Source organism: Balaenoptera ricei, chromosome 7 (genome assembly GCF_028023285.1).
Source record: "Balaenoptera ricei isolate mBalRic1 chromosome 7, mBalRic1.hap2, whole genome shotgun sequence".
In the NCBI taxonomy this organism is placed as follows: domain Eukaryota; kingdom Metazoa; phylum Chordata; class Mammalia; order Artiodactyla; family Balaenopteridae; genus Balaenoptera; species Balaenoptera ricei.
The window spans coordinates 32,953,209-32,980,864 of NC_082645.1; the positions used below are offsets into that span (position 1 = coordinate 32,953,209).

The 27,656-nt window shown below is 36.7% G+C and overlaps 1 protein-coding gene across 1 annotated transcript in view; it reads right to left on the bottom strand.

Annotated features, from left to right (window-relative positions):
- The window catches only part of LRP1B (LDL receptor related protein 1B), a 1,532,882-nt gene extending 1,527,147 nt beyond the window's left edge, over window positions 1–5,735 (bottom strand). Inside the window, exon 1 of the mRNA XM_059927092.1 lies at window positions 5,567–5,735. Coding sequence (XP_059783075.1) covers window positions 5,567–5,735 — 169 coding nt within the window. The remainder of the gene's footprint in view (window positions 1–5,566) is intronic.
- Between the last annotated feature and the right edge of the window lie 21,921 nt (window positions 5,736–27,656).

Sequence of the window (27,656 nt, forward strand, 5' to 3'; positions counted from 1 at the left end):
TAAACCCAGTCTGTGGACTGTTTTTGTACAGAGTGTAAACTAAGGATGTTTGTTTGCTTGTTTTTCCATTTTAACTATTTTACAAACAAATGAAAACAAAGAAGGATATGCAACAGAGATGACATAAGCTCAGGAATCCTAAAATATGTACTGTATGGTCTTTTACAGAAAAAGTTTGCTGATCCTTGCAGAAGGACAGGACAGAGTAGAGGCAATATGAAAATTATTATAACAACTACAGTAAGTCCCCTGCATATGGACAAGTTCCATTCCGAGAGCGCATTGGTAAGTCCAATTTGTTTGTAAGTCCAACGAAGTTAGCCTAGGTACCCAACTAACACAATTGGCTATATAGTACTGTACTGTAATAGGTTTATAATATTTTTCACACAAATAATACGCAAAAAATAAAACATTTTTAATCTTACAGTACAATACCTTGAAAAGCACAGTAGTATACAGTACAACAGCTGGCATACAGGGGCTGGCACTGAGTGAACAGGCAAGAAGAGTTACTGACTGGAGGAGGGAGAGGAGGTGGGAGAGGGTAGAGCTGAAGGATCGTCAGCAGTAGGAGATGGAGGGCAAGCTGCAATTTCACTCATGCCTGACGTGGATGGCAAGGTTCTGGTTCCTTGCTGGATTCAATTCTATCTACCCTTTTGAAAAAATGATCCAGGGATGTCTGGGTAGTAGCTCTTTTTTTCTCATCATAGATGACACGGTAGCACTGGATTGCATCCTGAACAGCTGTTGTAACCTTCGTGTACTGTTCTACATTCCGGTCCTTTGCCTCAAAAACTAACAGTGCCTTCTCAAATAAAGAAAATCCCCTTGCCATTTCCTGCGTCGTGAATCTCTTTGGTTCTTCAGTTACTTCTTCTTCCTCCTGTCTCTCTTGGTGTTTCTTAGCAGTACCAGCTGCATTACCACTGCTTTTACGCTTGCTTCTGGACATCCTGGACTTGAAACAAAGATACTGTACTACTGTACTCTATATAGTACTGTACAGTACACAAAAGCACAACCACTTGTAGAGGATGCACTCACGTGACAATGTATGCCAAACACGTGAACTAACTTACCATGATTGGCCATGTGAATGCACGTCCTCATCTTTGAAAGTTCACAACTTGAAGGTTTCCATGTAGGGGACTTACTGTATCCAGGTTGCAAATCTTACCCTCCTATAATGTCATTTTTATACTCCCTGGTTAGTCAAAGAGTCATCATATCCACAACATGATCTATAGTAGGACTCTCTACATGGTTTTTGGAAGGGGGGTAGTGGAGGGCAATAAAGAAGAAGGAGAAAGAGCAGAACAAATACTTTCCTGACTTAAAAGAAGGAATCTAGTTTTAAGTATATACACATCAGATTGCCAAAAAATATCACACATCTGCTGAAACTGATTGTTGGAAAGGAAGTATCATTAAGCATTCAACAGAAAATCCTAGAAGGAATTATGTATTGAATACCTTGGAATAAAAGCACCTTTCAGGAAGACTTCCCTGTCACAGGGGGTACCAAGTTTTCATTCCACAGATAACATTTCTACTATTCACTTTAATTCTCGTCATACAAAATGCTAGACTTACAACTGGATTGAAAGCACTGAGTAGAAAGATGGTGATTTTTCCTGATTTTCTCCTCTCATTGCCTCATAGGACCTAAAAGATGGTTAGCCATTTAGACCCTTAACAAATTACTTCAAATAATGTAGCGAAATAAAGACTTTCATTTGTAATATAAGGCTAAAGAACCATTTCTCATATTCAACGGTAAGCATACAAATTATTAAATTTCTCTAATTTCATATTTTAGAAAAGTCATCCCAACATGCAGTCAGCTTAGTGGTAAATCAACCCCATTCAAGAGGGGTTTCTTTGGCCTTGGATTGCTGTTAGTGAAATCTCACTTCTGCCCCATAAATAGTAGAAAATACCCCTACAACCTGGGCCTAAACAAACACAGAAGAGAAAGAAAATATGTGCCTGTTAACCTCTCAGATCCCCAAATACCTCAATTTCATTTGATTTTCACTTTCTTTGTTTTTCTGTAGGCATGTTTATCTTCTAAAGCATTTTGGTCATCAGCCTCTCACAAGTAAAGCTTTTCCTCCTCCTCGACAATATCCACTTTTTTCCTGTTAGAATTTTGTCATGGCAGAGCTTTCACAATGTCATAATAAATTCTATGCTATATTGGTCCTCTTATCATTTTAAAGGCTAAGTGGATTTAGGAAGAATAAGTGCATTGCATCAGTGGTTTTCATCTAATATTTTGTAGGTACAACATACTTTGTCTTCAGATCAAATATGATAACATACTTTTGTTCATACACTGAGCACAAAATTATCCTTCTTAAGAATCAATCTGCAAGGTTTTTGATTTCTAGTATTCATCTTTCACATTGAATGTATATACATTCATATAATTATCAAATTATGCAATTATTTTATGTAGATCAGTGATGACTGCATATGAATGTTATAAAACAACACATTACAAAGCACTATGATTAGGGAAAATGGTAATTGTGAACATCTGGATTGAGAAATTTAAATTTGAAAAAGTCTGATTTTTTCATAAAGCTTTTTCTCTATGCTTGTCCAGATTTCAGTTAGTACTGAAACCACTTATCTGAAACAGGCAAATTAAATGTGGATCCAAACATGTTACTCAGATTAAATACCCAGGTTAAAAAAAAAAAAAAAATGAGTATTTTTCTTTCTTTGTTATGTTGCTACATTGAAATAAGAATTTTTTTTTAGTGTTGCTCTTGAGGATATTCAGCAATTTCGATGCCCGAGAGTAGAAAAAGAATGGCCAAAATGGGAAAACATTTTAAAACTGAACTCACCAAATTTTATCGAGGAAACTAACTGTATACTTAAAAACTGCCAAAAATATCTTGAGAAGGTATGAGTTTCATTTTAAAAACTAGATAAGAAGAAAATCTATCTCTCTTTTAATTAACCCACATGTAATTCCTAATTTGAAGCTTCAGTCCGCCAAAGCCCCTAATCTCTGTGAATTGAAGGACCTACCTTTTTCCCCCGAACACAAGGTGGTGTCTACCTTCTGGGCAAGATGGATATTCAAAATATTTTGTAGCATTGTGGTCGAGACACTGACCATTAAGAACAGAAGCGCAATCAATCAGGGCAGATGCTGGCCAGCAAACACAAGTCTAGCTGACTGCCGTGGCCCTGCCAGGTATCGGCCATGTTCCTAGAAGCACAGAGCCGGCATGGGAGGGGGAGTGGAATACAGTCATCCACCCACTTTGGCATTCACTTTGGGGTCTCTTTCCTCTTTGGGTTTGAGTTTTGACCACCAAGGTCCTTGTGCCTCCTCTGTACCATAGATCCTCTCCAGCCTGATTCTCCCACTAATCCCCCTCCTGAGTACAAAGGGAGCATCATTATTCTCTATTACTCAAAAGCATGAAGGGAACTCCTGCCTAGACAGACCACACAGCCTTTTCTTCTCAATCACTTTTGCACTGTGCCAGGTACAAGTTCCAGGGCATTTCTCCTTCAACCTGCCTTCCTACGTATGGATTCTGCAAATCTCTCTCATGTCTCTCTCTGTCATGTTTCCCATCAGGAATTTGATAGTAGGATCAGGGCAAAAATGCAAGACTCCAAAACTCAAAAATTTAACTTTTTAGTCCGATTATGCCATGGCGATCGTTCCTTGCATCTAACGAGAAGAAAACTCTTCTATGGCACTTAAATAGGGGAAGGCTTAAACAGTGTTAAGTCCCACTACTTATACAGATGAAATGTAGTCCAACTACTTATATATTTCATGGGTGGGGTATTTTGTTATTGTTGTCTTTTCACATTACTATACCATCCGCATCCATTCGCATAATTTTGAGATTCTTCTCCTTATTTTCCATTTTTAAACAACTTTGTTAAGGTATAATTCACCTACCATACAATTCACCCATTTAATATGCACAGTTCAATGTATTTAAATACATTAACAGAGTTGTGCAACCATCACTGCAATCTAATTTTAGAACACTTCATCACCTCCAAAGAGACCCCATACTCATTAGCAGACATTCCTCATTCCCCTCCACCCCACTGGCCACTGGCAACCACATATCTACTTTCTGTCTCTTTAGATTTGCCTATTGGGATATTTCATATGAATGGAATCATAAAATATGTGGTCTTTTGTGCCTGGCTTCTTTTCCTTCACATAATATTTTCAAGATTTATCCATGTAGCATGTATAAGTACTTCAGTCTTTTTTTATTGTTAAATAATATTCCTTTGTATGGATTTATCAGATTTTATTTATCCACTAGAGTATTTTCCTATAAATATACTTTTTCCTCTTATCATGCCTAGAACCTTATCTATGCTATAGGGGTCTCGTAAAGGTTTTCAGAATTAAACTGATGACATTGGTGAAAATTAGAAATGTAGTAAACAACTACAACCTCTTACTATCGAAAAAGTGATCTGTTCAAATTGAAAAAAGGCAATTAATGCAAATATTCAAGTACCCATATGTTGAGAAACTTTAAAAACACTAGCAAACATGAAGAAAGTGAATAAGCATTGCTTCTGCTTTCTATCACCAAGATTTTCATCAAAACTTATATTGGTTCCATCTATAACACTTATAAACAAGTAGATAAGAGTGGAAAATGGAACCAATAATTATTATCTCTACAATATCAAGCAATAAGAGTGGTGGATTTTTCTTTTTTCATGTTGACTTCACAGAACTATGTAGTTGCTTTGAGGATGATCCTGGTAAGCTGACATACCTGTTTGCGTGGGGAGTAAAAACTGATATTAGCTATGCTAGAAATATCAATATGAAAATTTAGGGGACTCTTCATACTCCTTACAACAGTGGGTATTTAAAAGAAAGTGTAGCAGATTTAGCTGTCGTCCTGTTATTATTTACAATTTTGATTTAGTGGTATTTTTCACATGGGCAAAACCCTTAATGGACTCCAAGTTAGACACAGTAGTACAATTACAATTAGGACTCATGTGTATTAAGAGTTCTGAATCTGATATTATAAAGTCAAAGATCCTCACTGCATGGATGGATAAATGTAGTTTCTATGTTTCAGGTGCAAAAGAAAACACTTTCAATAATTTGTGTAGTGCCCTAGATATTAATAGAAATAATATGGGAGCTAAAGCTTGATTAGTTCATTATTCCTTCTATATGCTCCTCTGTCTCAAAATGTATGAGATAAATTATTGGAGAGGATCTTATTCCCTCTCAGTGCTGTGTTTTAAAGGATCTTTTTCTCTTCAAGTAAATTTTTTTCTATGAGTAACACAATCACATTGAAATAACCTTGCATTTTCTTCCCTTCATAAGTTAATTCACACGACAAAACTGCATTTTATGCTCTCATTCACATAGTCATTTTAAAGGACACACAATCAAAAGGTTTTAAGTTTTTAGGCTATTTGGGAAAAAAAGAATAAACGGAAACAGCAGTCATCTGTGAAAACAGCTGACATTTAGTTTCACATGTAAGGTAAATCTGAATGGCATGAGAACCTTTCTACTCACAGGTATCTAAAGATTCGTCTGAATCATCAGGGCAGTCAGGGTCCCCATCACACAGCCAGCTCTGGGAGACACAAGTCACGTGATCGTGGCAAAGAAATTCACCAGGATCACACAACTGCTGATCTGAAAATGAAAATGTTTCAAAATAAAATATGAATGATCTGAACATGAACACAAGAGCAGTACAAAGATGAAATGTGAGAAGGCAATGCATAAAAGGTCTATGAATGTGGTCTACATTTTCTGTTCAGCAACAAAGCTAAACCAATTATTTTTCTTAATTTTAACCACTCAGCTCAAACACTCAATTCTGATGGACTTAACTTTGTTGTGGTGTCACACAATCTATCCTGAAAATAGTTAAGAATTCTGTTTGCGTTTAGGACTAGAGGCTTCCTCATATCAGATAAGGCATGTAGGTATCCCAGCAAGCAGGATTTATAGAAGATGTTGATCCAAAGCAGAAGTTCTTGAGCAGAAAAATTTTAGTTTCGGGCTTCCCTGGTGGCGCAGTGGTTGAGAATCTGCCTGCCAATGCAGGGGACACGGGTTCGAGCCCTGGTCTGGGAAGATCCCACATGCCACGGAGCAACTGGGCCCGTGAGCCACAATTACTGAGCCTGCACGTCTGGAGCCTGTGCTCCGCAACAAGAGAGGCCGCGATGGTGAGAGGCCCGCGCACCGCGATGAAGAGTGGTCCTCACTTGCTGCAACTGGAGAAAGCCCTCGCACAGAAACGAAGACTCAACACAGTCATAAATAAATAAATAAATAAATAAAAGAACGTGAATTTCTTTAAAAAAAAAAAAAATTTTAGTTTCCTCCTCTGCTCCAAGACAATGAAAAATCAGCAATAAAAATTAAACCTTGTACGTAAACTCCATCTCTTAGTGTTTAGTTCTTAACTATCCAACCTTATGCTAGAGCTTCATGCCTTTACATCTATTAGATACCCAATATCATAATATATTTTTCCCTTTTTCACTACAACTTTCCAATTGACAGTTTCTGCTACTGGACAGTGAGGGTGAAAGTAAAATCCCATAAAGCTTTGTTCTAACTCAGGTTTCTACATTTGATTGTATTCAAAAAGTCCATTATTTTCCTTCCATTGTTTCAGAATATTTAGGATCTGTTGCCTTTCCTCAGGTCCTAGTAAACTCATCAGATGTTGTTTTTTGCAATATTCTTACTTATGCCCTATAAGTCCATTCAACAAAATATTTCTTTTTAAAAAGTATTTTAAAACATGTCTGAAATAGAAATGTTTCTTACAATTGATGACCTCAGAGTGTGAAGGAGTGTTAGACATTTGATATCACTTATTCTTTGTTATGTATATACAAGAATGATCCAACATCAAAGAAATCCATCAGTAAATATGTCTTTCAATATATACCAAATGCATATTCTAAGTGATACGAAAGCATTGCACCATAGCTTAATTAGCCTTTTTCCCTTAGCAATCTACAAAATGATGGCACATCTTCAACTTAATCACTTGATAAAATATAGTATGTCTTTCCTTCCTCTCCCTCAACCTCTTCCCCTGACCCCAAAATAACTTAAAACAAATATACTTTACAAACACACAAATACATCCACAGACACACACACACACACAAACACACATCTTTAATCTATAATTAATGCTTCCTACTCTCAGTATGATATTTTTTGAAAATTCATATATTTTACTTTATTATACACCGTCAATACCACACTCATTACCACTGCTATCATAATTATTGTTGGGTTTTTTTCACATTAGGTTGTTTGTGCATACTCTGAATTTGGCCTTAGAGTTGGTGCTATAGAATCAAAGATGTATAAGTCTCAGTCTTTGTCTTGAAAGATTCAGTCAGACTACTTACACCAACAGATCCCAAAGGAAAAAAAAAGTACATTGTATACCAAAAGTTGCCAAATAAGTGATTTAGAAAATAACTGCTAAAAGGAGAGATCACAGGTAGAGATAGATGGATACCAATACAAAGAAAAGTCTGGGGATATAAGTATGATTTTAAACGTGGGTAGGCTATGGATAAATGGAGAGTAAATATAGGACATTTCAGACAAGAGGTAGAGTAATAAAAATTGCTAAGGCAGTAATTATTAAAATGCATTTGAGACAAATGTTTTATACTAAAGTTGAAATGACATTCAGGTTATAAGATCCATCTAGATTTTTCTCCACCAAACATTATGTGTGATATTTATAAGTATGTCCTGGTGTTAGAGGAAAGGGACTTAAATTTTGCTTTAGACAGTCATGTAACCTTTGTAGTTAACGTAGGGAAAGAGCACATGAGAAAATTCAAATTATTTTTGCTTATAGACAGAGACTATATGATTTATTACCAAATGGGGAGAGTTCTGAGGGTGAAGGAAGACATTAATAATTACACTGGGGCAACAAGTATAAACCAAGTCTATTCCAGAAAAATCAGAATGACTGCTCATTGTACCTATAGCTAGTTTGCATTTGATCTATGATTTTGAGATGCTAGGTTTTCTCTTCCTTCATTCTTCCCAAACTATAACCAATTGCCATAAGGAAATGGGAAAAGAGATGGTGTCTTGCTAAATGCCACTGTATAGTGTCTGTCTCAGTAAATAATCAACAAGTATTTGTTGAAGTATAAAGAAATAAAAAGGGCCAACAGAACAATTTATAATGCTGAAAAATAGTGTCTCAAAAACATAGGTCAGGGACTTCCCTGGTGGAGCAGTGGTTAAGAATCCGCCTGCCAATGCAGAGGACACGGGTTAGAGCCCTGGTCCAGGAAGATGCCACATGCCGCGGAGCAACTAAGCCCGTGCGCCACAACTCCTGAACTTGTGCTCTAGAGTCCGTGAGCCACAACTACTGAGCCCATGTGCCACAACTACTGAAGACCGCACATCTACACCCCATGCTCCACAACAAGAGAAGCCGCTGCAATGAGAAGCCCATGCATGGCAACGAAGAGTAGCCCTTGCTCTCTGCAGCTAGAGAAAGCCCGTGTGCAGCAACAAAGACCCAACACAGCCAAAAGAAAAAAAAAAAAAAAAGGTCAGGGTTAGTATTGAAGAACCTTGAGTACCACAAGAAGCATTTTGTAGATAATTTGAGGCCACGGAAAATTACTTAAGAAATGGTATTCATGTTAAAATAAACTGCAAAGTCACCTGTGAGGAGACTACTGCAATTGTCTAGAGAAAAGTTTAAGATGATTGGGGTAAAGTAGTGGGGACTAAAATGGAGACTGTGCTCCAAATGATCTAATATAAGAGTTAGGAATTAGTGACTAAATAGTTGAAAGATTCAAATATGCCTCCAAGTAAATAGCCTCAAAAATTGATTAGATGGTGTCTCAAAACCAAGATAGGACATAGAGATGGGGAAAAAAAGAGAAGATATTGTACATGTGAGTGTGAATGTGTATGTGACCCTTGTCATGGGGGCAGTGGAATAATAATAGTAGGAATAATTAGTATTTTTATAGTGCTATGCAGCTCAAAAAGCAGTTCCCCCATGATATCTTAATTTGTTCATTCATTTATTTATTCAACAAATATCACTGAGCTTCTACTATGTTCTAGGGACTGAGGATACAATAGTGAGGAAAACAAAGCAGAATCCCCTGCCATCATGGAGCTTCCGTTACAGTGGAGGATAGAAACAGAAACAAAATAAACACTTGTTAATTGTAAAGTATATTAGAAGATAAACAATATGGAGAAAAATAAAACAGAGATGGGGATTAAGGGTTGAAGACCAGGGTCGGGGGGTGGACATACAATTTTAAATAAGGTGGTCAGAGAATGTGTCACAGAGAATGTGACATTTAATAAAGGCTTATAGAAGGTGAGAGTGACATCCATTTGAATAAAAGGTCATGTGTTAAGAACCTCTGGCAATATTCCATTTTATATATGTACTACATCTTCTTTACCATTTCTCCATCAATCCATTTAGGTTGCTTCCATGTCTAGGCTATTGTAAATGGTGCTGCAATGAACATTGGGGTGCATGTGTCCTTTTGAATTATGGTTTTCTCTGGATATATGCCCAGGAGTAGGATTGCTGGATCATATGGTAGCTCTATTTTTAGTTTTTTAAGGAAACTCCATACTGTTCTCCATAGTGGCTGCACCAATTTACATTCCCACCAATGTAGGAGGGTTCCCTTTTCTCCACACCCTCTCCATCATTTATACAATGGAATATTACTCAGCCACAAAAAGGAATGAAATAATGCCATTTGCAACAACATGGAGGGACCTAGAGATTATCACACCGACTGAAGTCAGTCAGATAGAGAAAGACAAATATCATATGATATCACTTATATGTGGGATCTAAAAAAAATGTTACAAGTGAACTTACTTACAAAACAGAAACAGAGTCACAGATGTAGAAAACAAACTTATGGTTACCAAGGGGGAAAGTGGGGGGGGGGGTAAATTGGGAGATTGGGATTGACATATATACACTAGTATATATAAAATAGATAACTAAAAGGACCTACTGTATAGCACAGGGAACTCTACTCAGTACTCTATAATGGCCTATATGGGAAAAGAATTTAAAAAAATAGTGGATATATGTATATGTATAACTGATTCACTTTGCTGTACACCTGAAACTAACACAACATTGTAAATCAACTGTACTCCAATAAAAATTAATTAAAAAAGAAAGAACCTGTGGCAAGAGGGAGCCCAGCAAACTTAAGGAACACTAAGGAAGTCTGAGTGGCTGGAGAAAACGTTAAAGTGTAAGAATTGAGGTCAGGGAATCAAGGAATATGGGGCAGAGGTTGGCGGATGAAGGCTTCTAGTTTTACTAAAAATCAAGATGGGAAACCATTGGAATGTTCTGAGTAGAGAGACACAATCTAACTGACTTTCTTTTTTAAAGGATCACCCCAGGTACTGTGTTGAAAATAGAGTGCAGTTAAGTGAAGGTAGAAGTAGGGAGGTCAACTAGGATGTTATTGCAATAATGGGGGTGAAAGAGAGTAGTTGTGCGGATACATGTGTTGGTGAAATGGAGTTTCAAGACTATTTGATAAGGAAATAAGTCAGATATCTTTCTACCATCTCCTTGAATGTCAGGATCTTAAACTCAGATCTCTGGCCTCAAAAATATGACTTTGCAACAGTTTTTTTGGAATATACTGACTGTGAGGTGCTTGGGAGACTTCCAAGAATAAATATGCAATAGACGGTGACACATTGAAGTCTGAAATTCAGGAGAAAGATCAAAACTGAAAACACAGAAAAGAACTGGAGCTGTAAGAAGACAGTGAAAAGCATAGGAATAGATTTAGATGAAATTAAAGTGAGGTGGGGGAAGAGGGAAAGACAGAGACAGAGAGAGAAAGGCAGCAAAGTAAGAGTAGGTCAGTCAAGGAGACAGAGGAGACAGAAAGTTTAGCCAGAGATACAAGAGAATAAGGTCAAGGGGAAAGAGGATGCACTAAAATCATGGAAAATTTTAAGAATGGATCGAGGAAGGGGGTCACCAGTGACCAAGTTCAAGTATGATGAATTATGATAAGATGGGGTAGACTTGTACGCTGAGGGAAAGGTGCCACTAAAGGAAGAGAGACTGGAGGCTCCGAAAGGATAGGAAAGTGCAGCAGTTTCCCAAGAACTCACAGGGCTGGAATTAAAACCTAAACAATAGTAGGAGCACTTGCCCTGAGGAAGAAAGGATAGAAAAATGAGACACATAAATCATTAGCTGGTAGGGAAGAAGGTTAAGGTATTCCTACCTGGTTGTGATTCCTCAAAGAACTTAAAAGCAAGATTAGTTTTTGTAATCTGAAGAAGGTAGACTTGGAAAGAGTAGTAAAGATTTAGAATGAGTAGAAAATTGAAAAGGGAGTCAACTAGAAATCTGTGAAAGGATTTCTTTCTAACAGCAATGAGAATACAATTAAGGTTGGAAACTATATATCTGACAGTTGATTTGTTTTCTATGAATGTCCAAATGTTCACCTGCATTGAGCCATAGATATAGAATAATTCCTTGAGAAAATCCCAGAAGAAAGCCCTTGGGAAAATATGCAAACCACCCATCCTAAACACATATGCACATGTATATAGACACATACACAAAATCATCATGATTCAAAACGACTTTTTTTTCAGGAGTAAGACATACTTAAGGGGATTTACCTAATGAGCCTATGTTATCAGCTTGCTAAGCAAGCTCCAACCTTTAAAGGGAGTTTGCATAGTTGCAATTTTGAGGACAGTTTTATATTATCCCTCTAAGAAGTAGCAGATAAGAATAGCTTGCTACAGCCCACCTATTTATTTTTCACCTAGATATTCCATTTCAAGGTCTGTTTTTAAAAGCATTGATTATAGGATTAAAATAAGTGAATTTTCAGTATTTCAAGGTGATTATTTTAAAACACATACACTGGATTGAGTTCCTTGAATCAGAAGCTAAATATGTTATGTCTATGTGTATTTTCCATTTATCCTATTTAATGCTTCAAGCTACACTTCTGAGATAGCCAAACTAATCTTATTTTAAATGTCTTCCTATTGTATGCAACACAATATTATACACTGTAATTAAAACAAGAAGCTTATGAGAATGTGCAGGAAGTTTCGCTTACATCCCTAAGGAAGAAGATCAAAGCTAGTACTGAGAGAACTTCAAGATGGCAGAGGAGTAAGATGTGGAGATCACCTTCCTCCCCACAAATACATCAGAAATACATCTACATGTGGAACAACTCCTACAGAACACCTACTGAACACTGACAGAAAACCTCAGACTTCCCCAAAGGTAAGAAACTACCCACGTACCTGGGTAGGGCAAAAGAAAAAAGGAAAAACAGAGACAAAAGAATAAGGATGGGACCTGCACCTCGGGGAGGGAGCTGTGAAGGAGGAAAGGTTTCCACACACTAGGAAGGCCCTTCGTGGGTGGAGACTGGGGGTGGCGGGGTGGAAGCTTCGGAGCCACGGAGGAGAGCGCAGCCACAGGGGTGTGGAGGGCAAAGCGGAGAGATTCCCGCCGGAGGATCGGTGCCGAGCAGTACTCACCGGCCTGAGAGGCTTGTCTGCTCACCCGCTGGGGCGGGCGGGGGCTGGGAGCTGAGGCTCGGGCTTCGGAGGTCAGATCGCAGGGAGAGGACTGGGGTTGGCGGCGTGAACACAGCCTGAAGGGGCTAGTGTGCCACGGCTAGTGGGAAGTGTGTCCAGGAAAAGGTCTGGAGCTGCCGAAGAGGCAAGAGACCTTTTCGTGCCTCTTTGTTTCCTGGTGCACGAGGACAGGGCATTAAGAGCGCCGCTTAAAGGAGCTCCAGAGACGGGCGTGAGCCATGGCTATCAGCGCGGACCCCCGAGACGGGCATGAGACGCTAAGGCTGCTGCTGCTGCCACCAAGAAACCTGTGAGCAAGCACAGGTCACTATCCACACCTCCCCTCCCAGGAGCCTGTGCAGCCCGCCAATGCCAGGGTCCCGTGATCCAGGGACAACTTCCCCGGGAGAACGCACGGCGCGCCTCAGGCTGGTGCAACGTCATGCCGGCCTCTGCCACTGCAGGCTCGCCCCGCATCCGTGCCCCTCCCTTCCCCCGGCCTGAGTGAGCCAGAGCCCCCGAAGCAGCTGCTCCTTTAACCCCATCCTGTCTGAGCAAAGAACAGACGCCCTCAGGCGACCTACACACAGAGGCGGGGCAAAATCCAAAGCTGAACCCCAGGAGCTGTGTGAACAAAGAAGCAAAAGGGAAATCTCTGCCAGCAGCCTCAGGAGCAGCGGATTAAATCTCCATAACCAACTTCATGTACCCTGCATCTCTGGAATACCTGAATACACAATGAATCATCCCAAAATTGAGGCAGTGGACTTTGGGAGCAACAGTAGACATGGGGTTTGCTTTCTTCATCTAATTTGTTTCTGGTTTTATGTTTATCTTAGTTTAGTATTTAGAGTTTATCATTATGGGTAGATTTGTTTATTGATTTGGTTGCTCTCTTCCTTTTTTAATATATAGATATATATATTTTTTTCCTTTTTCTGTTTTTGTGAGTGTGTATGTGTATGATTCTTTGTGTGATTTTGTCTGTATAGCTTTGCTTTTACCATTTGTCCTCGGGTTCTGTCTGTCCGTATTTTTTTTTTTTAGTATAGTTTTTAACGCTTGTTATCATTGGTGGATTTGTTTTTTGGTTTGGTTGCTCTCTTCTTTCTTTTTTTAATTACTTTTTAATTTTTTTTTATTTTCAATAATTTTTATTTATTTATTTTTATTTTAATAACTTTATTTTCTTTCTTTCTTTCTTTTTTCTCCCTTTTCTTTTGAGCCATGTGGCTGAACAGGGTCTTCGTGCTCCAGGCAGGTGTCACGCCTGTGCCTCTGAGGTGGGAGAGCCAAGGTCAGGACATTGATCCACCAGAGACCTCCCGGCTCCACGTAATATCAAACAGAAAAAGCTGTCCCAGAGATCTCCATCTCAACGCTAAGACCCAGCTCCACTCAATGTCCAGCAAGCTACAGTGCTGGACACTCTATGCCAAACAACAAGCAAGACAGGAACACAATCCAACCAAAGCAGAGAGGCTGCCTAAAATCATAATAAGGTCACAGACACCCCAAAACACACCACCGGACACAGTCCTGCCCACCAGAAAGACAAGATTCAGCCTCATACACCAGAACACAGGCACCAGTCTGCTCCACCAGGAAGCCTACACAACTCACTGAAACACCCTTAGCCACTGGGGGCAGACACCAATAACAACGGGAACTACGAACCTGCAGCCTGTGAAAAGGAAACACCAAATACAGTAAGTGAAGTGAAATGAGAAGACAGAGAAACACACAGCAGATGAAGGAGCAAGGTAAAAACCCAGCAGACCAAACAAAGAGGAAATAGGCAGTCTAACTGAAAAAGATTTCAGAGTAATGATAGTAAAGATGATCCAAAATCTTGGAAATAGAATGGAGAAAATACAAAAAAAAAAGTTTAACAAGGACCTAGAAGAACTAAAGAACAAACAGACAATGATGAACAACACAATAAACAAAATTTAAAATTCTCTAGAAGGAATCAAAAGCAGAATAACTGAGGCAGAAGAACGGATAAGTGACCTGGAAGATAAAATAGTGGAAATAACTACCACAGAGCAGAATAAAGAAAAAAGAATGGAAAGAATTGAGGAAAGACTCAGAGACTTCTGGGACAACATTAAACGCACCAACATTCAAATTATAGGGGTTGCAGAAAAAGAAAGGGACTGAGAAAATATCTGAAGAGATTTTATTTGAAAACTCCCCTAATATGGGAAAGGACATAGTCCATCAAGTCCAGGAATCACAGAGAGTTCCATACAGAAAGAATCCAAGGAGAAACACAGCAGACACATAGTAATCAAACTATCAAAAATTAAATACAAAGAAAAAATATTAAAAGCACCAAGAAAAAAAAACAAATAACATACAAGGGAGTCCCCATAAGGTTAAAAGTTGATATTTCAGCAGAAACTCTGCAAGCCAGATGGGAGTAGCAGGACATATTTAAAGTGATGAAAGGAAAAAAACTACAACCAGGATTACTCTAACCAGCAAGGATCTTTTTCAGATTTGATGGAGAAATTAAAACCTTTACAGACAAGCAAAAGCTAAGAGAATTCAGCACCACAAAACCAGCTTTACAAAAAATGCTAAAGGAACTTCTCTAGGAATGAAACACAAGAGGAGGAAAAGACCTACAATAACAAACCAAAAACAATTAAGAAAATGGTAATAGGAACATACATATTGATAACTACCTTAAATGTAAATGAATTAAATGCCCAACCAAAAGACACAGACTGGCTAAATGAATAAAAAAAAGAAGAACCGTATATATGCCGTCTACAAGAGACCCACTTCAGACCTAGGGACACATACAGACTGAAAGTGAGGGGATGGAAAAAGATATTCCAAGCAAATGGAAACCAAAAGAAAGCTGGAGTAGCAATTCTCATATCAGACAAACTAGATTTTAAAATAAAGACTATTAAAAGAGACAAAGAAGGATACTACATAAGGATCAAGAGATCAATCCAAGAAGAAGATATAACAATTGTAAATATTTATGCACCCAACATAGGAGCATCGCAATATATAAGGCAAATGCTAACAGCCATAAAAGAGGAAGTTGACAGTAACACAATTATAGTAGAAGACTTTAACACCCCACTCTCACCAATGGACAGAACATCCAAAATGAAAATAAATAAGGAAGCACAAGCTTTAAATGATACACTGAACAAAATGTACTTAATTGATATTTATAGGATATTCCATTCAAAAACAACAGAATACACTTTCTTCTCAAGTGCTCATGGAACATTCTCGAGGATAGGTCATATATTGGGTCACAAATCAGGCCTTGGTAAATTTAAGAATATTGAAATCATATCAAGTATCTTTTCTGACCACAGCGCTATGAGACTAGATATCAATTACAGGAAAAAATCTGTAAAAAATACAAACACATGGAGGCTAAACAATATGCTACTAAATAACGAAGAGATCACTAAAGAAATCAAAGAGCAAATCAAAAAATACCTAGAAACAAATGACAATGAAAACACAACGGCCCAAAACTTATGGGATGCAGCAAAAGCAGTTCTAAGAGGGAAGTTTATAGCAATACAATCCTACCTCAAGAAACAAGAAACATCTCAAATAAAATACCTAACCTTTCACCTAAAGCAATTAGAGAAGGAAGAACAAAAAACTCCAAAATTAGCAGAAGGAAAGAAATCATAAAGATCAGATGAAAAAGAAATGAATAACACAGTAGCAAAGATCAATAAAGCTATAAGCTGGTTCTTTGAAAAGATAAACAAAATTGATAAACCATTAACCAGACTCATCAAGAAAAAAAGGGAGAAGACTCAAATCAATAGAATTAGAAATGAAAAAGGAGAAGTAACCACTGACACTGCAGAAATACAAACGATCATGAGAGATTACTACAAGCAAATATATGCCAATAAAATGGAAAACCTGGGAGAAATGGACAAATCTTTAGAAAAGCACAACCTTCCAAGACTGAACCAGGAAGAAATAGAAAATATAAACAGACCAATCACAAGCACTGAAATTAAGACTGTGATTAAAAATCTTCCAACAAATAAAGCCCAGGACCAGATGGTTTCACAGGCAAATTCTATCAAACATTTAGAGAAGAGCTAACACCTATCCTTCTCAAACTCTTCCAAAATATAGCAGAGGAAAGAACACTCCCAAACTGATTCTACGAGGCCACCATCATCCTGACACCAAAACCAAACAAAGATGTCACAAAGAAAGAAAACTATAGGCCAATATCATTAATGAACATAGATGTAAAAATCCTCAACAAAATACTAGCAAAGAGAATACAACAGCACATTAAAAGGATCATACACCATGATCAAGTGGGGTTTGTCCCAGGAATGCAAGCATTCATCACTTTACGCAAATCAATCAATGTGATAAACTATATTAACAAATTGAAGGAGAAAAACCATATGATCATCTCAATAGATGCAGAAAAAGCTTTTGACACAATTCAACACCCATTTATGATAAAAACCCTCCAGAAAGTACACATAGAGGGAACTTACTTCAACATAATAAAGGCCATATATGACAAACCCACAGCCAACATCGTTCTCAATGGTGAAAAACTGAAACCATTTCCACTAAGATCAGGAACAAGAAAAGGTCGTCCATTTTCACCACTATTATTCAACATAGTTTGGAAGTTTTAGCCACAGCAGTCAGATAAGAAAAAGAAATAAAAGGAATCCAAATTGGAAAAGAAGAAGTAAAGCTGTCACTGTTTGCAGATGACATGATGCTATACAAAGAGAATCCTAAAGATGCCACCAGAAAACTATTAGAGCTAATGAATGAATTTGGCAAAGTAGCAGGATACAAAACTAATGCACAGAAATCTCTTGCATTCCTATACACGAATGATGAAAAATCTGAAAGAGAAATTAAGGAAACACTCCCATTTACCATTGCAACAAAAAGAATAAAACATCTAGGAATAAACCTACCTAGGGAGACAAAAGACCCGTATGCAGAAAACTCTAAGACACTGATGAAAGAAATTAAAGATGGTACAAACAGATGGAGAGATATACCATGTTCTTGGATTGGAAGAATCAACATTGTGAAAATGACTATACTACCCAAAGCAATCTACAGATTCAGTGCAATCCCTATCAAACTACCAATTGCATTTTTCACAGAACTAGAAAAAAAAATTTCAAAATGTGTATGGAAACGCAAAAGACCCCGAATAGCCAAAGCAGTCTTGAGAAAGGAAAACGGAGCTTGAGGAATCAGGCTCCTGGACTTCAGACTATACTACAAAGCTACAGTTATCAAGACTGTATGGTACTGGCACAGAAAAAGAAATATAGATCAATGGAACAGGATAGATAGCCAGAGATAAACCCACGCACATATGGTCACCTTACATTTGATAAAGGACGCAAAATATACAATGGAGAAAAGACAGCCTCTTCAATAAGTGGTGCTGGGAAAACTGGACAGCTACATGTAAAAGAATGAAATTAGAACACTCCCTAACACCATACACAAAAATAAACTCAAAATGGATTCAAGACCTAAATGTAATGCCAGACACTGTAAAACTCTTAGAGGAAAACATAGGCAGAACACTCTATGACATAAATCACAGCAAGATCCTTTTTGACCCACCTCCTAGAGATATGGAAATAAAAACAAAAATAAACAAATGGGACCTAATGAAACTTCAAAGCTTTTGCACAGCAAAGGAAACCATAAACAAAACGAAAAGACAACCCTCAGAATGGGAGAAAATATTTGCAAATGAAGCAACTGACCAAGGATTAATCTCCAAAATTTACAAGCAGCTCATGCAGCTCAATATCAAAAAAACAAACAACCCAATCCAAAAATGGGCAGAAGACCTAAATAGACATTTCTCCAAAGAAGATATACAGATGGCCAACAAACACATGAAAGGATGCTCAACATCACTAATCATCAGAGAAATGCAAATCAAAATTACAATGAGGTATCACCTCACGCCAGTCAGAATGGCCATCATCAAAAAAATCTACAAACAGTAAATGCTGGAGAGGGTGTGCAGTTAAGGAAACCCTCTTGCACTGTTGGTGGGAATGTAAATTGATACAGCCACTATGGAGAACAGTATGCAGGTTCCTTAAAAAACTAAAAATAGAACTACCATATGACCCAGCAATTCCACTACTGGGCATATACCCTGAGAAAACCATAATTCAAAAGTAGTCACGTACCACAATGTTCACTTCAGCTCTATTTACAATAGCCAGGACATGGAAGCAACCTAAGTGTCCATCGACAAATGAATGGATAAAGAAGTTGTGATACATATATGCAATGGAATAATACTCAGATATAAAAAAGAAATGAAATTGAGTTATTTATAGTGAGGTGGATGGACCTAGAGTCTGTCATACAGAGTGAAGTAAGTAAGAAAGAGAAATACAAATACCATATGATAACACATATATATTGAATCTGAAAAAAAATGGTTCTGCAGAACCTAGGGGCAGGACAGGAATAAAGACGCATACATAGAGAATGGACTTGAGGACACGGGGAGTGGGAAGGGTAAGCTGAGACGAAGTGAGAGAGTGGCATGGACATATATACACTACCAAATATAAAATAAATAGCTAGTGGGAAGCAGCCGCATAGCACAGGGAGATCAGCTCGGTGCTTTGTGACCCTCTAGAGGGGTGGAATAGGGAGGGTGTGAGGGAGACGCAAGAGGGAGGAGATATGGTGATATATGTGTATGTATAGCTGATTCACTTTTTTTATAAAGCAGAAACTAACACACCACTGTAAAGCAATTTTACTCCAATAAAGATGTTAAAAAACAAAACAAAACATAATGGCCATTTTTTTGTGAATATGCCATGACTGAAGTAAAATTGTATTTGCCCTTTGTTAGGTACAAAGTCTATATGTTTATATAACTTATATAATGATAACATATAAGTCTGTATGTTATCATTATATAATAAAATATTCAATACCCTTAAATATTTTTTGTCTATTTAATCTCTTGACCACTAAGTCTGTTTAAATCTCTACCATAAAGGTGGAATAGTCCATTTCTACTTGTCTTTAAGGGCACTTGCTTCCTGTGTATCTCAAAGATATATTGTTAAGTTATAATACATTAATATATCGATATAAGATATATTGTTTTATGATATATCAGTATGATATACTGATATATTGTTCATGGTAATGGTTGTTAAATCTTATCGGCAAATTGTAACTTTATCAAATAAAATAATTATCTTTTTGTCTTAAAAAAAGAAAGCTAGTACTGTGTCTATCTCTTTATAATAATAGACTCTTGCAATCAAAAGACATAAAAAGATTAGAACAACCATAACCTATAGAATTTACTGAGTTTGGATTCATCCTGGCATGAGAAAAGCTTAGTACAATAATCCTGCTACACATAAATGAAAACATCTAATTACTTATCTTAATAAAGATGTATAATAATATTTTTGGAGTTTGGATGTAAACGGCCTTAGCTGAAAGATTTTATATACATGAGATGCCACATACTAGCTAATTTATGTTTTCTCATTTTAACATCATGATGAACTGTTAATTTCAATCTTTCCAAAAAACAAGAACTATCGAAGTCAAATACTAAAACTATTATCTATCAATAGGGGTCTACTGAACAACTGTGTAGCCTCTAGTTCCTTGAGTATTTCATCACAATTATTTTATAATATTGTTATGTCATTTCCCTTAAAAGTTGACTTGCTGTTTAAATACTAATGAGAACATTAGTTTACCAACAAATTGTGTACTGCATGCATAACAGGGCACCATATGGGAACATTTAAAGGACATATACATGATGAACTATGGTAGCTAATTAAAAATTAAAGATAAAGGAAGGGTAATACCCACTCAACTGCTGAATTACTGAGAAGTCTTATTCTTCTAGTTAAGTTAAAGAATAAATAGGTACAACCTCTTGCACAAGCTAAGTATGAGGGAAATGCTCTGAGTTAGGTTTTCAGAACTTTGTCAACATGAAAAATATTTATTTATTATGTCTATATCTCATTGCTAACTTAAACATAGGATGGTTAATAATATACCATTCATAATTATTAAAAGAGAAATATAGTTATATATATTTTTCATGTAACAGGCAATGAATTACCAGAACAAAATTATTGTAGAGACCTATAGAATGTATTACTTGTTCAACTTCAAATTTTGATAAAGCTCACATAAAATTAAAGAAATTATATTAGTTATCAAGATTCAGGAAGCACCTTAATTTTTTTCCTTTATATTCACCTACTCCAGAAAAATATGCAAATGTAAATCAAGAATAAATTCTCAGAATTCCATTTAACTTGTTCTTCACAATATGTTTAAAGGACTTCTCCTCTCCAATGTTTTTTCTACTATCCTTTCACCATTCAACATACATTTTTAGCTCTCCATACTGTTCTATTCACTTTCCCTAAATACATCAGTTTCTGTATCTTCGTATTTATTTTATGTGTTTATTCCTTTGATTGGAATGCCCTTTTCCATGTAACAAAATTCTAGTTCTGCTCTAGAGTCCAAAGATGTTTTACCTCCTTTAATGAAAACTTTCACAGAGAACTTCTTCTTCCTTCATCACCGATTCCATAACACTCCACTCAAACCACCAGAAAGATCCTATTGTGTTTTGCTTTAGTATTGTAACTACTGGGTGCTGAGCTCCTGGAAGGCAGAGGGTTCTGTCTTAGACTTCACATTTGCCATAACAAGGTGATTTTAATGGAAAAAATCAAATTTTCTATAAAGAATTATACATTACTTTTGGAAAGAGAGGGGGGAAAGAAAAACCAAAGCAATACTAGTGGTTTTTGTTTTATTATCAAAATGATAAATAGCTTTATTTAGTTAACCACCAAAATAAAGCTAAGTTTCCCCATGCTTAAAATAAAATACCCTGAACAGCAAAGATTATACCATATAAAGTTAAAGCATCCGTGAAAACTAAATATCAAACTTGAGAAAGATTCTATGTTATCCTCCAGAGTCTCTTAAAGACTATACTGAAAATTACACTTTTTACAATAGCTGGTTGTACAAAGGTAACTTAGACAAATACGTTAACAATAGTTTTTTTAAATGATAATTCCTTTAGGAATATCATTACTGTAAGTGTAAGATAAAGTGAAACTCACCATTTTAAGTCCGTGCTTAATAAAAATACAAAAATAGATTTGGATTATGCACATTTGGAGAGATTGGTAGAGGGAAGGTAGGTCAAAAAGGGTCACACCTGGTAGTTTCATTTTGGCAAGAAAGTATATCTCCTTCACAAAATTTGTGGTTGATTGAAAAATAAACCTTATTATATACAATAAGATTATAATTCATGGTATCATTTATTTATGCTAAGTCCATCCTTAAAAATCTTCCCAGGCCTATATCAGAGAGTCAGTTAATAATGAAGAGTATCCATATTTCAATGATAACATGGTTTTTAACTAATATTTCCCATTGTCATGCTGAGTCACTACTGATAATTTAGAAACGTAATTACTCTTACTAAATATATATGTGCATACATACTCACACAATGTGTACACATGTTCTTGTATAAACTTAGCATACAGCTCCACCAGGAACTCTGTTATCCCTGAAGCTAAGACTCATTAAGAGAGGCTAATCAAATTCCTGAATAAGAGCCCAGTGGTAGGCTGAATAAAGGTACCCCAAAGATGTTCACATCCTAATTTCCAGAGCCTCTGAATGTGTCACCTTACTATGTGACAACTGTGATTAAGAATCTTGAGGTGGGGAGACTATCCTAGATTATCCAAGTGAACTCAATGAAATAACAAGATGTGGTACATATATGCAATGGAATATTATTCAGCCATAAAAAAGAATGAAATAATGCCATTTGCAGCAACATGGATGGACCTAAAGATTGTCACACTAAGTGAAGTCAGTCAGAGAAAGACAAATATCATATGATATCACTTATATGTGGGATCTAAAAAAATCGTATAAATGAACTTATTTACAAAATAGAAATAGAGTCACAGATGTAGAAAACAAACTTATGGTTACTAAGGGGGAACAGGGGGAGGGATAAATTGGGAGATTGGGATTGACATTTACACACTAGTATATATAAAATAGATAACTAATAAGAACCTACTGTATAGCACAGGGAACTCTACTCAATACTCTGTAATGACCTATATGGAAAAGAATCTAAAAATGAGTGGATATATGTATAACTGATTCACTTTACTGTACCGCAGAAACTAACACAACATTGTAAATCAACTATACTCCAATGAAAATTAATTTAAAAAAAAACAAGCATACTTATAAGGGCAAGTCAGAGAGGAGAGAAGATGTGAGCACAGAGGCAGAAGCTGGAGTGATCTGAGGAAGCAGACATGAGCCAAGGAATGGCTGGAAAAGGCAAGGAAGTGGATTCTCACCTAGAGCCTCCAAAAGAACTCAGTCCTGTGGACACTGCTTAGAGCTTCTGACCTCCAGAACTGTAAGATAATAAACTTGTGTTGCTGTAAAACCACTAAGTTTGTGGCAATCTGTTACAACACCAATAGGAAACTAATATCAGACCCCAGTTCATCTCACAGTCCAGATATCACTTATGTAAGTCTGATTAAATTAGTAGGAAACAAGCAAACTACCAGCTGTTTTACCATTAATTTAAAGGTCTTTTTTCTCCTATGTTGCTTTCTGTTTGTTTCAACACTATCTACTTAAATAAAACACCTTTCTTCTTGATGTCGAACGACAGTCAAAATAAATCTGCACAGGACTAAGCCTAGTAATAATGACTAGAAGCACATGATAGGATTTTATAAAAATCACTATAAATGCTCCAATAAATGACACCCCTGACTGGGAAATATATGAATTTGGAAGTGTGGGCATGTGTGGGTGTACGTGGGTGTGTGTACCTGTTTTTATTCTCATTAGATGAGAAAGTACAAAAATGTGATATCTTTCTATTATGAGAAAATTGTACTTAATTGTATATTTGTATGCTTTCTATTGGCTACAAAATTTGCAATCATCCTATGCCTTATTAAGCACCAAGTGTTTTTGGTGCTGCAAATGGCAATTCGTACTTAGAAGAACATCTTATATAAAACCAAGACAAAATTGAAAATTTTAAGAAGTACATTATCCCCAGGAAGAAGCTTTGCTCATTTATCATTTCTATCATAATGAACAAATGAAAAGTGTCTCTGTAAACATTTCAAATTCAATTTGACATTTAATTTTCAAGGAGAAAGTTGTTTGTTTGTTTTTTTTCTTGATCATTTAATATTGGCTCCTTGTTTTTTTCAGGCAGTGATACAGAAAATTGTAAAGCACTCAGCATAGACTTGTTTGGAACTGCTTCTTTACCACGAAAAGGCAAAAAGTACCCAGAGTGAAAACCTAGTTCTTTATTTAGCAAGAGACAGAGGATATGTTTTTTCAGTGGAATAAAACTGGTACGTTCAACATAGTTGACTCAAGTTTTTCTTATCACTAGACTAACGCTTTGCAATTCTGTTTTCTTTTCTGAAATTTCAATAGCAATGCTCTATTTCCTTTTAACCTTCCCTTTCTCCAAAGCCCACTGAAATGATTCTACAGAGTTATTTCATATACTACATTTTTAAGGAAAGAAACAATTTTGACAGGTTTCCTTCTTAAACGTTAAAGAAATAGCCTAAATTATTGACATTTCCCTGCAAGTTCTATTCTCTAAATCCTGTATGATTCTCATCCAATCTCCCAGGGGGTACCAAATTCCACATCTTTTTTCTCATCTCTAAGCTTAGTGAGATATAAAGCAGATGGTTAGGCTTATGGCTCTTTCAGGGATGATGCAATATCTCCTATTCCTTATGCTGTTTTTTAACTATTAAGGGCTCTTCAAAGACTACAATTTTACTTATCTCAAGTCCCTATTTTGACTTTTACATATATTTTTCAATCACAATTTCTTATTCTCTATTTAAAAAGACTTTAAACTTATTAATTTAATTAATGTTCACTTACTGTGAACCAAAATAAGCACTGAGAACATAATGATGGCGACAATAGGATTTCTACCCAGAAATTGCTGAGGGGTAGACAAAAATAAATATTTACAGTAATGTGTAGTAGGTGCTAATACAGGTGTATCTAGTATGTTGAAGGAGCACTGAAAATGGAGCAACCCCTGCTGTAGGCAATTGGGGTCAGGGGCTGAGATGAGGAGAGAGCATGCAGAAGTTATTTTTAGTTGCCTACCCGACAGCTACTTTTACCACTTTTGAAAATCCCACTTCCCACTATAGAGACAGGGAAGGCCATATGCTTGCTTTCCCAGTCCTTCTTGTACCTAGGACATGGACATGGACCCCACTGTTGATTAATGAAACAGAGGTATCAAGCGTGCTTAGATTACTACAAACAGACTTGGAGGAAGAGCTCTCCTGCATTGCGTTAGGTTGTGAGCATTTGAAATCTGGAGCAGCCAAAGCCATCTTGAAAGCATGAGGCTAAATAAGACTGGGGGTAAAGGGCAACACAGTGAGGATGGCAAAGTGGAAAGTTACTCAGTACCTGCATTTCCAATCATATCATTGGGCTACGCTGAGGCACCCCTGCATCCCATCCTGCTAATCTCTAGACATTTTGTTACATTATGCAATCAATACCCGTAATTACTTAGCCATGGTATGCTGGGTAATTTCACTACCAATCAGAAGTAACTGATACAGGTATGAGGGCAGCTTCCCAGAAAAAGGTAATTTTTAATCATTTTAATAAATGAATATGAGATTGCCAAGCTGAGAAGATGGGGGATGCCATTCCAAACAAAAGGAAGATCACATAGGGAAAACACTGAATATTAATGGAACCCCAAGTGATTAATATAGCTGAAGTTTAGTTTATGTGTCAAAGATAGGCTGGAAAATAGATTGAATATTTATATTGTTTGGCTTAAATATAGTCAATATTTTAATGTGCTCTTCATAACCATTTAGTAAGACTTCTTACTGTGTTATTTTAAGTTACTGGATTTTGAAAAGACTCCTTTTACGGGAGGTAATAAAATAATACTATAAATGGTAATAGTTATTGAGTGTTCACTATGTATCACATGTTAAATTAAACACTTTGTGTATTTCATTTAATACTCACAAAAATCTGTTATTGGCATCTTGCAAATCAGGTATGAGATTGTTTGGAAAGTTAAGTGACTAATGTCACCCAACTAGAAAGTGGCACGGTCAAGACACAAATACTCATCTAACTGACACAAAGCCTGCTCTCATAACTACTAGAGGAGGTTTTGTTTTGCGTTTGTTTTTGTTTTTGTTTCAATTTGTCATTTTGAAAACAACAATTATTTCGCTGGGAGTATATTTATCACTACTGACCTCTAGGCATTAAATTCCAACAGTGCCTCCATCACTGTGACAACTCACCGTGACAGCCCACGTATTAATGTGCATTTAACACAGATGCTGGACTAAAGAAAGCTACTTGGAAATCCTATAAACAGTTATTATTCACCCTACTTTAAGTTACTGAGACTTTGCATCAACCTCATACTTCCAAAATAGGTCTCAAGGCTTTCTTCTCAAATCTTTCCCACCTGTTGGATGTTACCTAAAATTCTATGTGTTTGGGTCTCAGATCTGTAAAGGTAGCAACTATCCCTGTAAGAAGTGAAACTTTGCTCATCATTTATTTACAACATTGTGAATAAAAGATAAAAGGAGGGTATTTATGGAAATGGGAGCAATCATGAAGGTATACTGCAGATGAAAAGACTGAATATTAACAAAGGAGGTTGGAAGCACCATAGACACACACCCTTTATGACACTGTCAAGAACTTCTTCCCTAGAATTCTCCACAATCAAAGGCATGGAGTAAATGAACTTTCCAACTCCTTTTATTTTATCTCCATGATCAAACAAATATTTAAAATGTATGAAAGTCCTCTGGGGGAAAAACAAAAAGGATGGTGAAATAGTGGTTTTCATACTATGGTATTCTTTTGTAGACATATATCTAAACCCCAAACTGTCAAGTGAGAAGAGTATCTTTATTAGTTACTGTGATAGAGGACAGAGGTCCTAGCTAGGCGGGCTTCTGTTATTTGGGTAATTGTGAAATATCAATAAAAGTTCAATGGGTTTCCTAAACACAACTATAACTGACACAGATAATTAAGTACTCTACAGAAGACACATGTCATGAGAATTTAAATGAATCCTCGTGAAAGTAATTATTACTCCATCAAAGAAAAGGTCTAATGTAACATTTTAATGTTAATAGGGAATTAGAAAAGGTAGCCATGGGGGCCTAAATGAATATAAATTAAGCCTCATAATGTCTTCAGAAATATAAATGCACACATTTTCTCATATTATACTAGTGCTTGTTCTTTCTTTCCACAATTAAGAAATTACTGAGAAACAGTATACTTGAATCTAACAAAACACATATTAAGTCATGTTATCAGACTATCAGAGTGTTGTTATTTTCTGTAGTTTAAGTTTTGGTGATCTTTTTTTTTTTTTTTAACATCTTTATTGGAGTATAATTGCTTTACAGTGCTGTGTTAGTTTATACATATACATATGTCCCCATATCTCTTTCCTCTTGCATCTCCCTCCCTCCCACCCTCCCTATCCCACCCCTCTAGGTGGTCACAAAGCACGGAGCTGATCTCCCTGTGCTATGCGGCTGCTTCCCACTAGCTATCAGTTTTACATTTGGTAGTGTATATATGTCCATGCCACTCTCTCACTTTGTCCCAGCTTACCCTTCCCCCTCCCCATGTCCTCAAGTCCATTCTCTAGTAGGTCTGTGTCTTTATTCCCGTCTTACCCCTAGGTTCTTCATGCCCTTTTTTTTTTTTTTTTTTAGATTCCATATATATGAGCTAGCATATGGTATTTGTTTTTCTCTTTCTGACTTACTTCACTCTGTATGACAGACTCTAGGTCCAT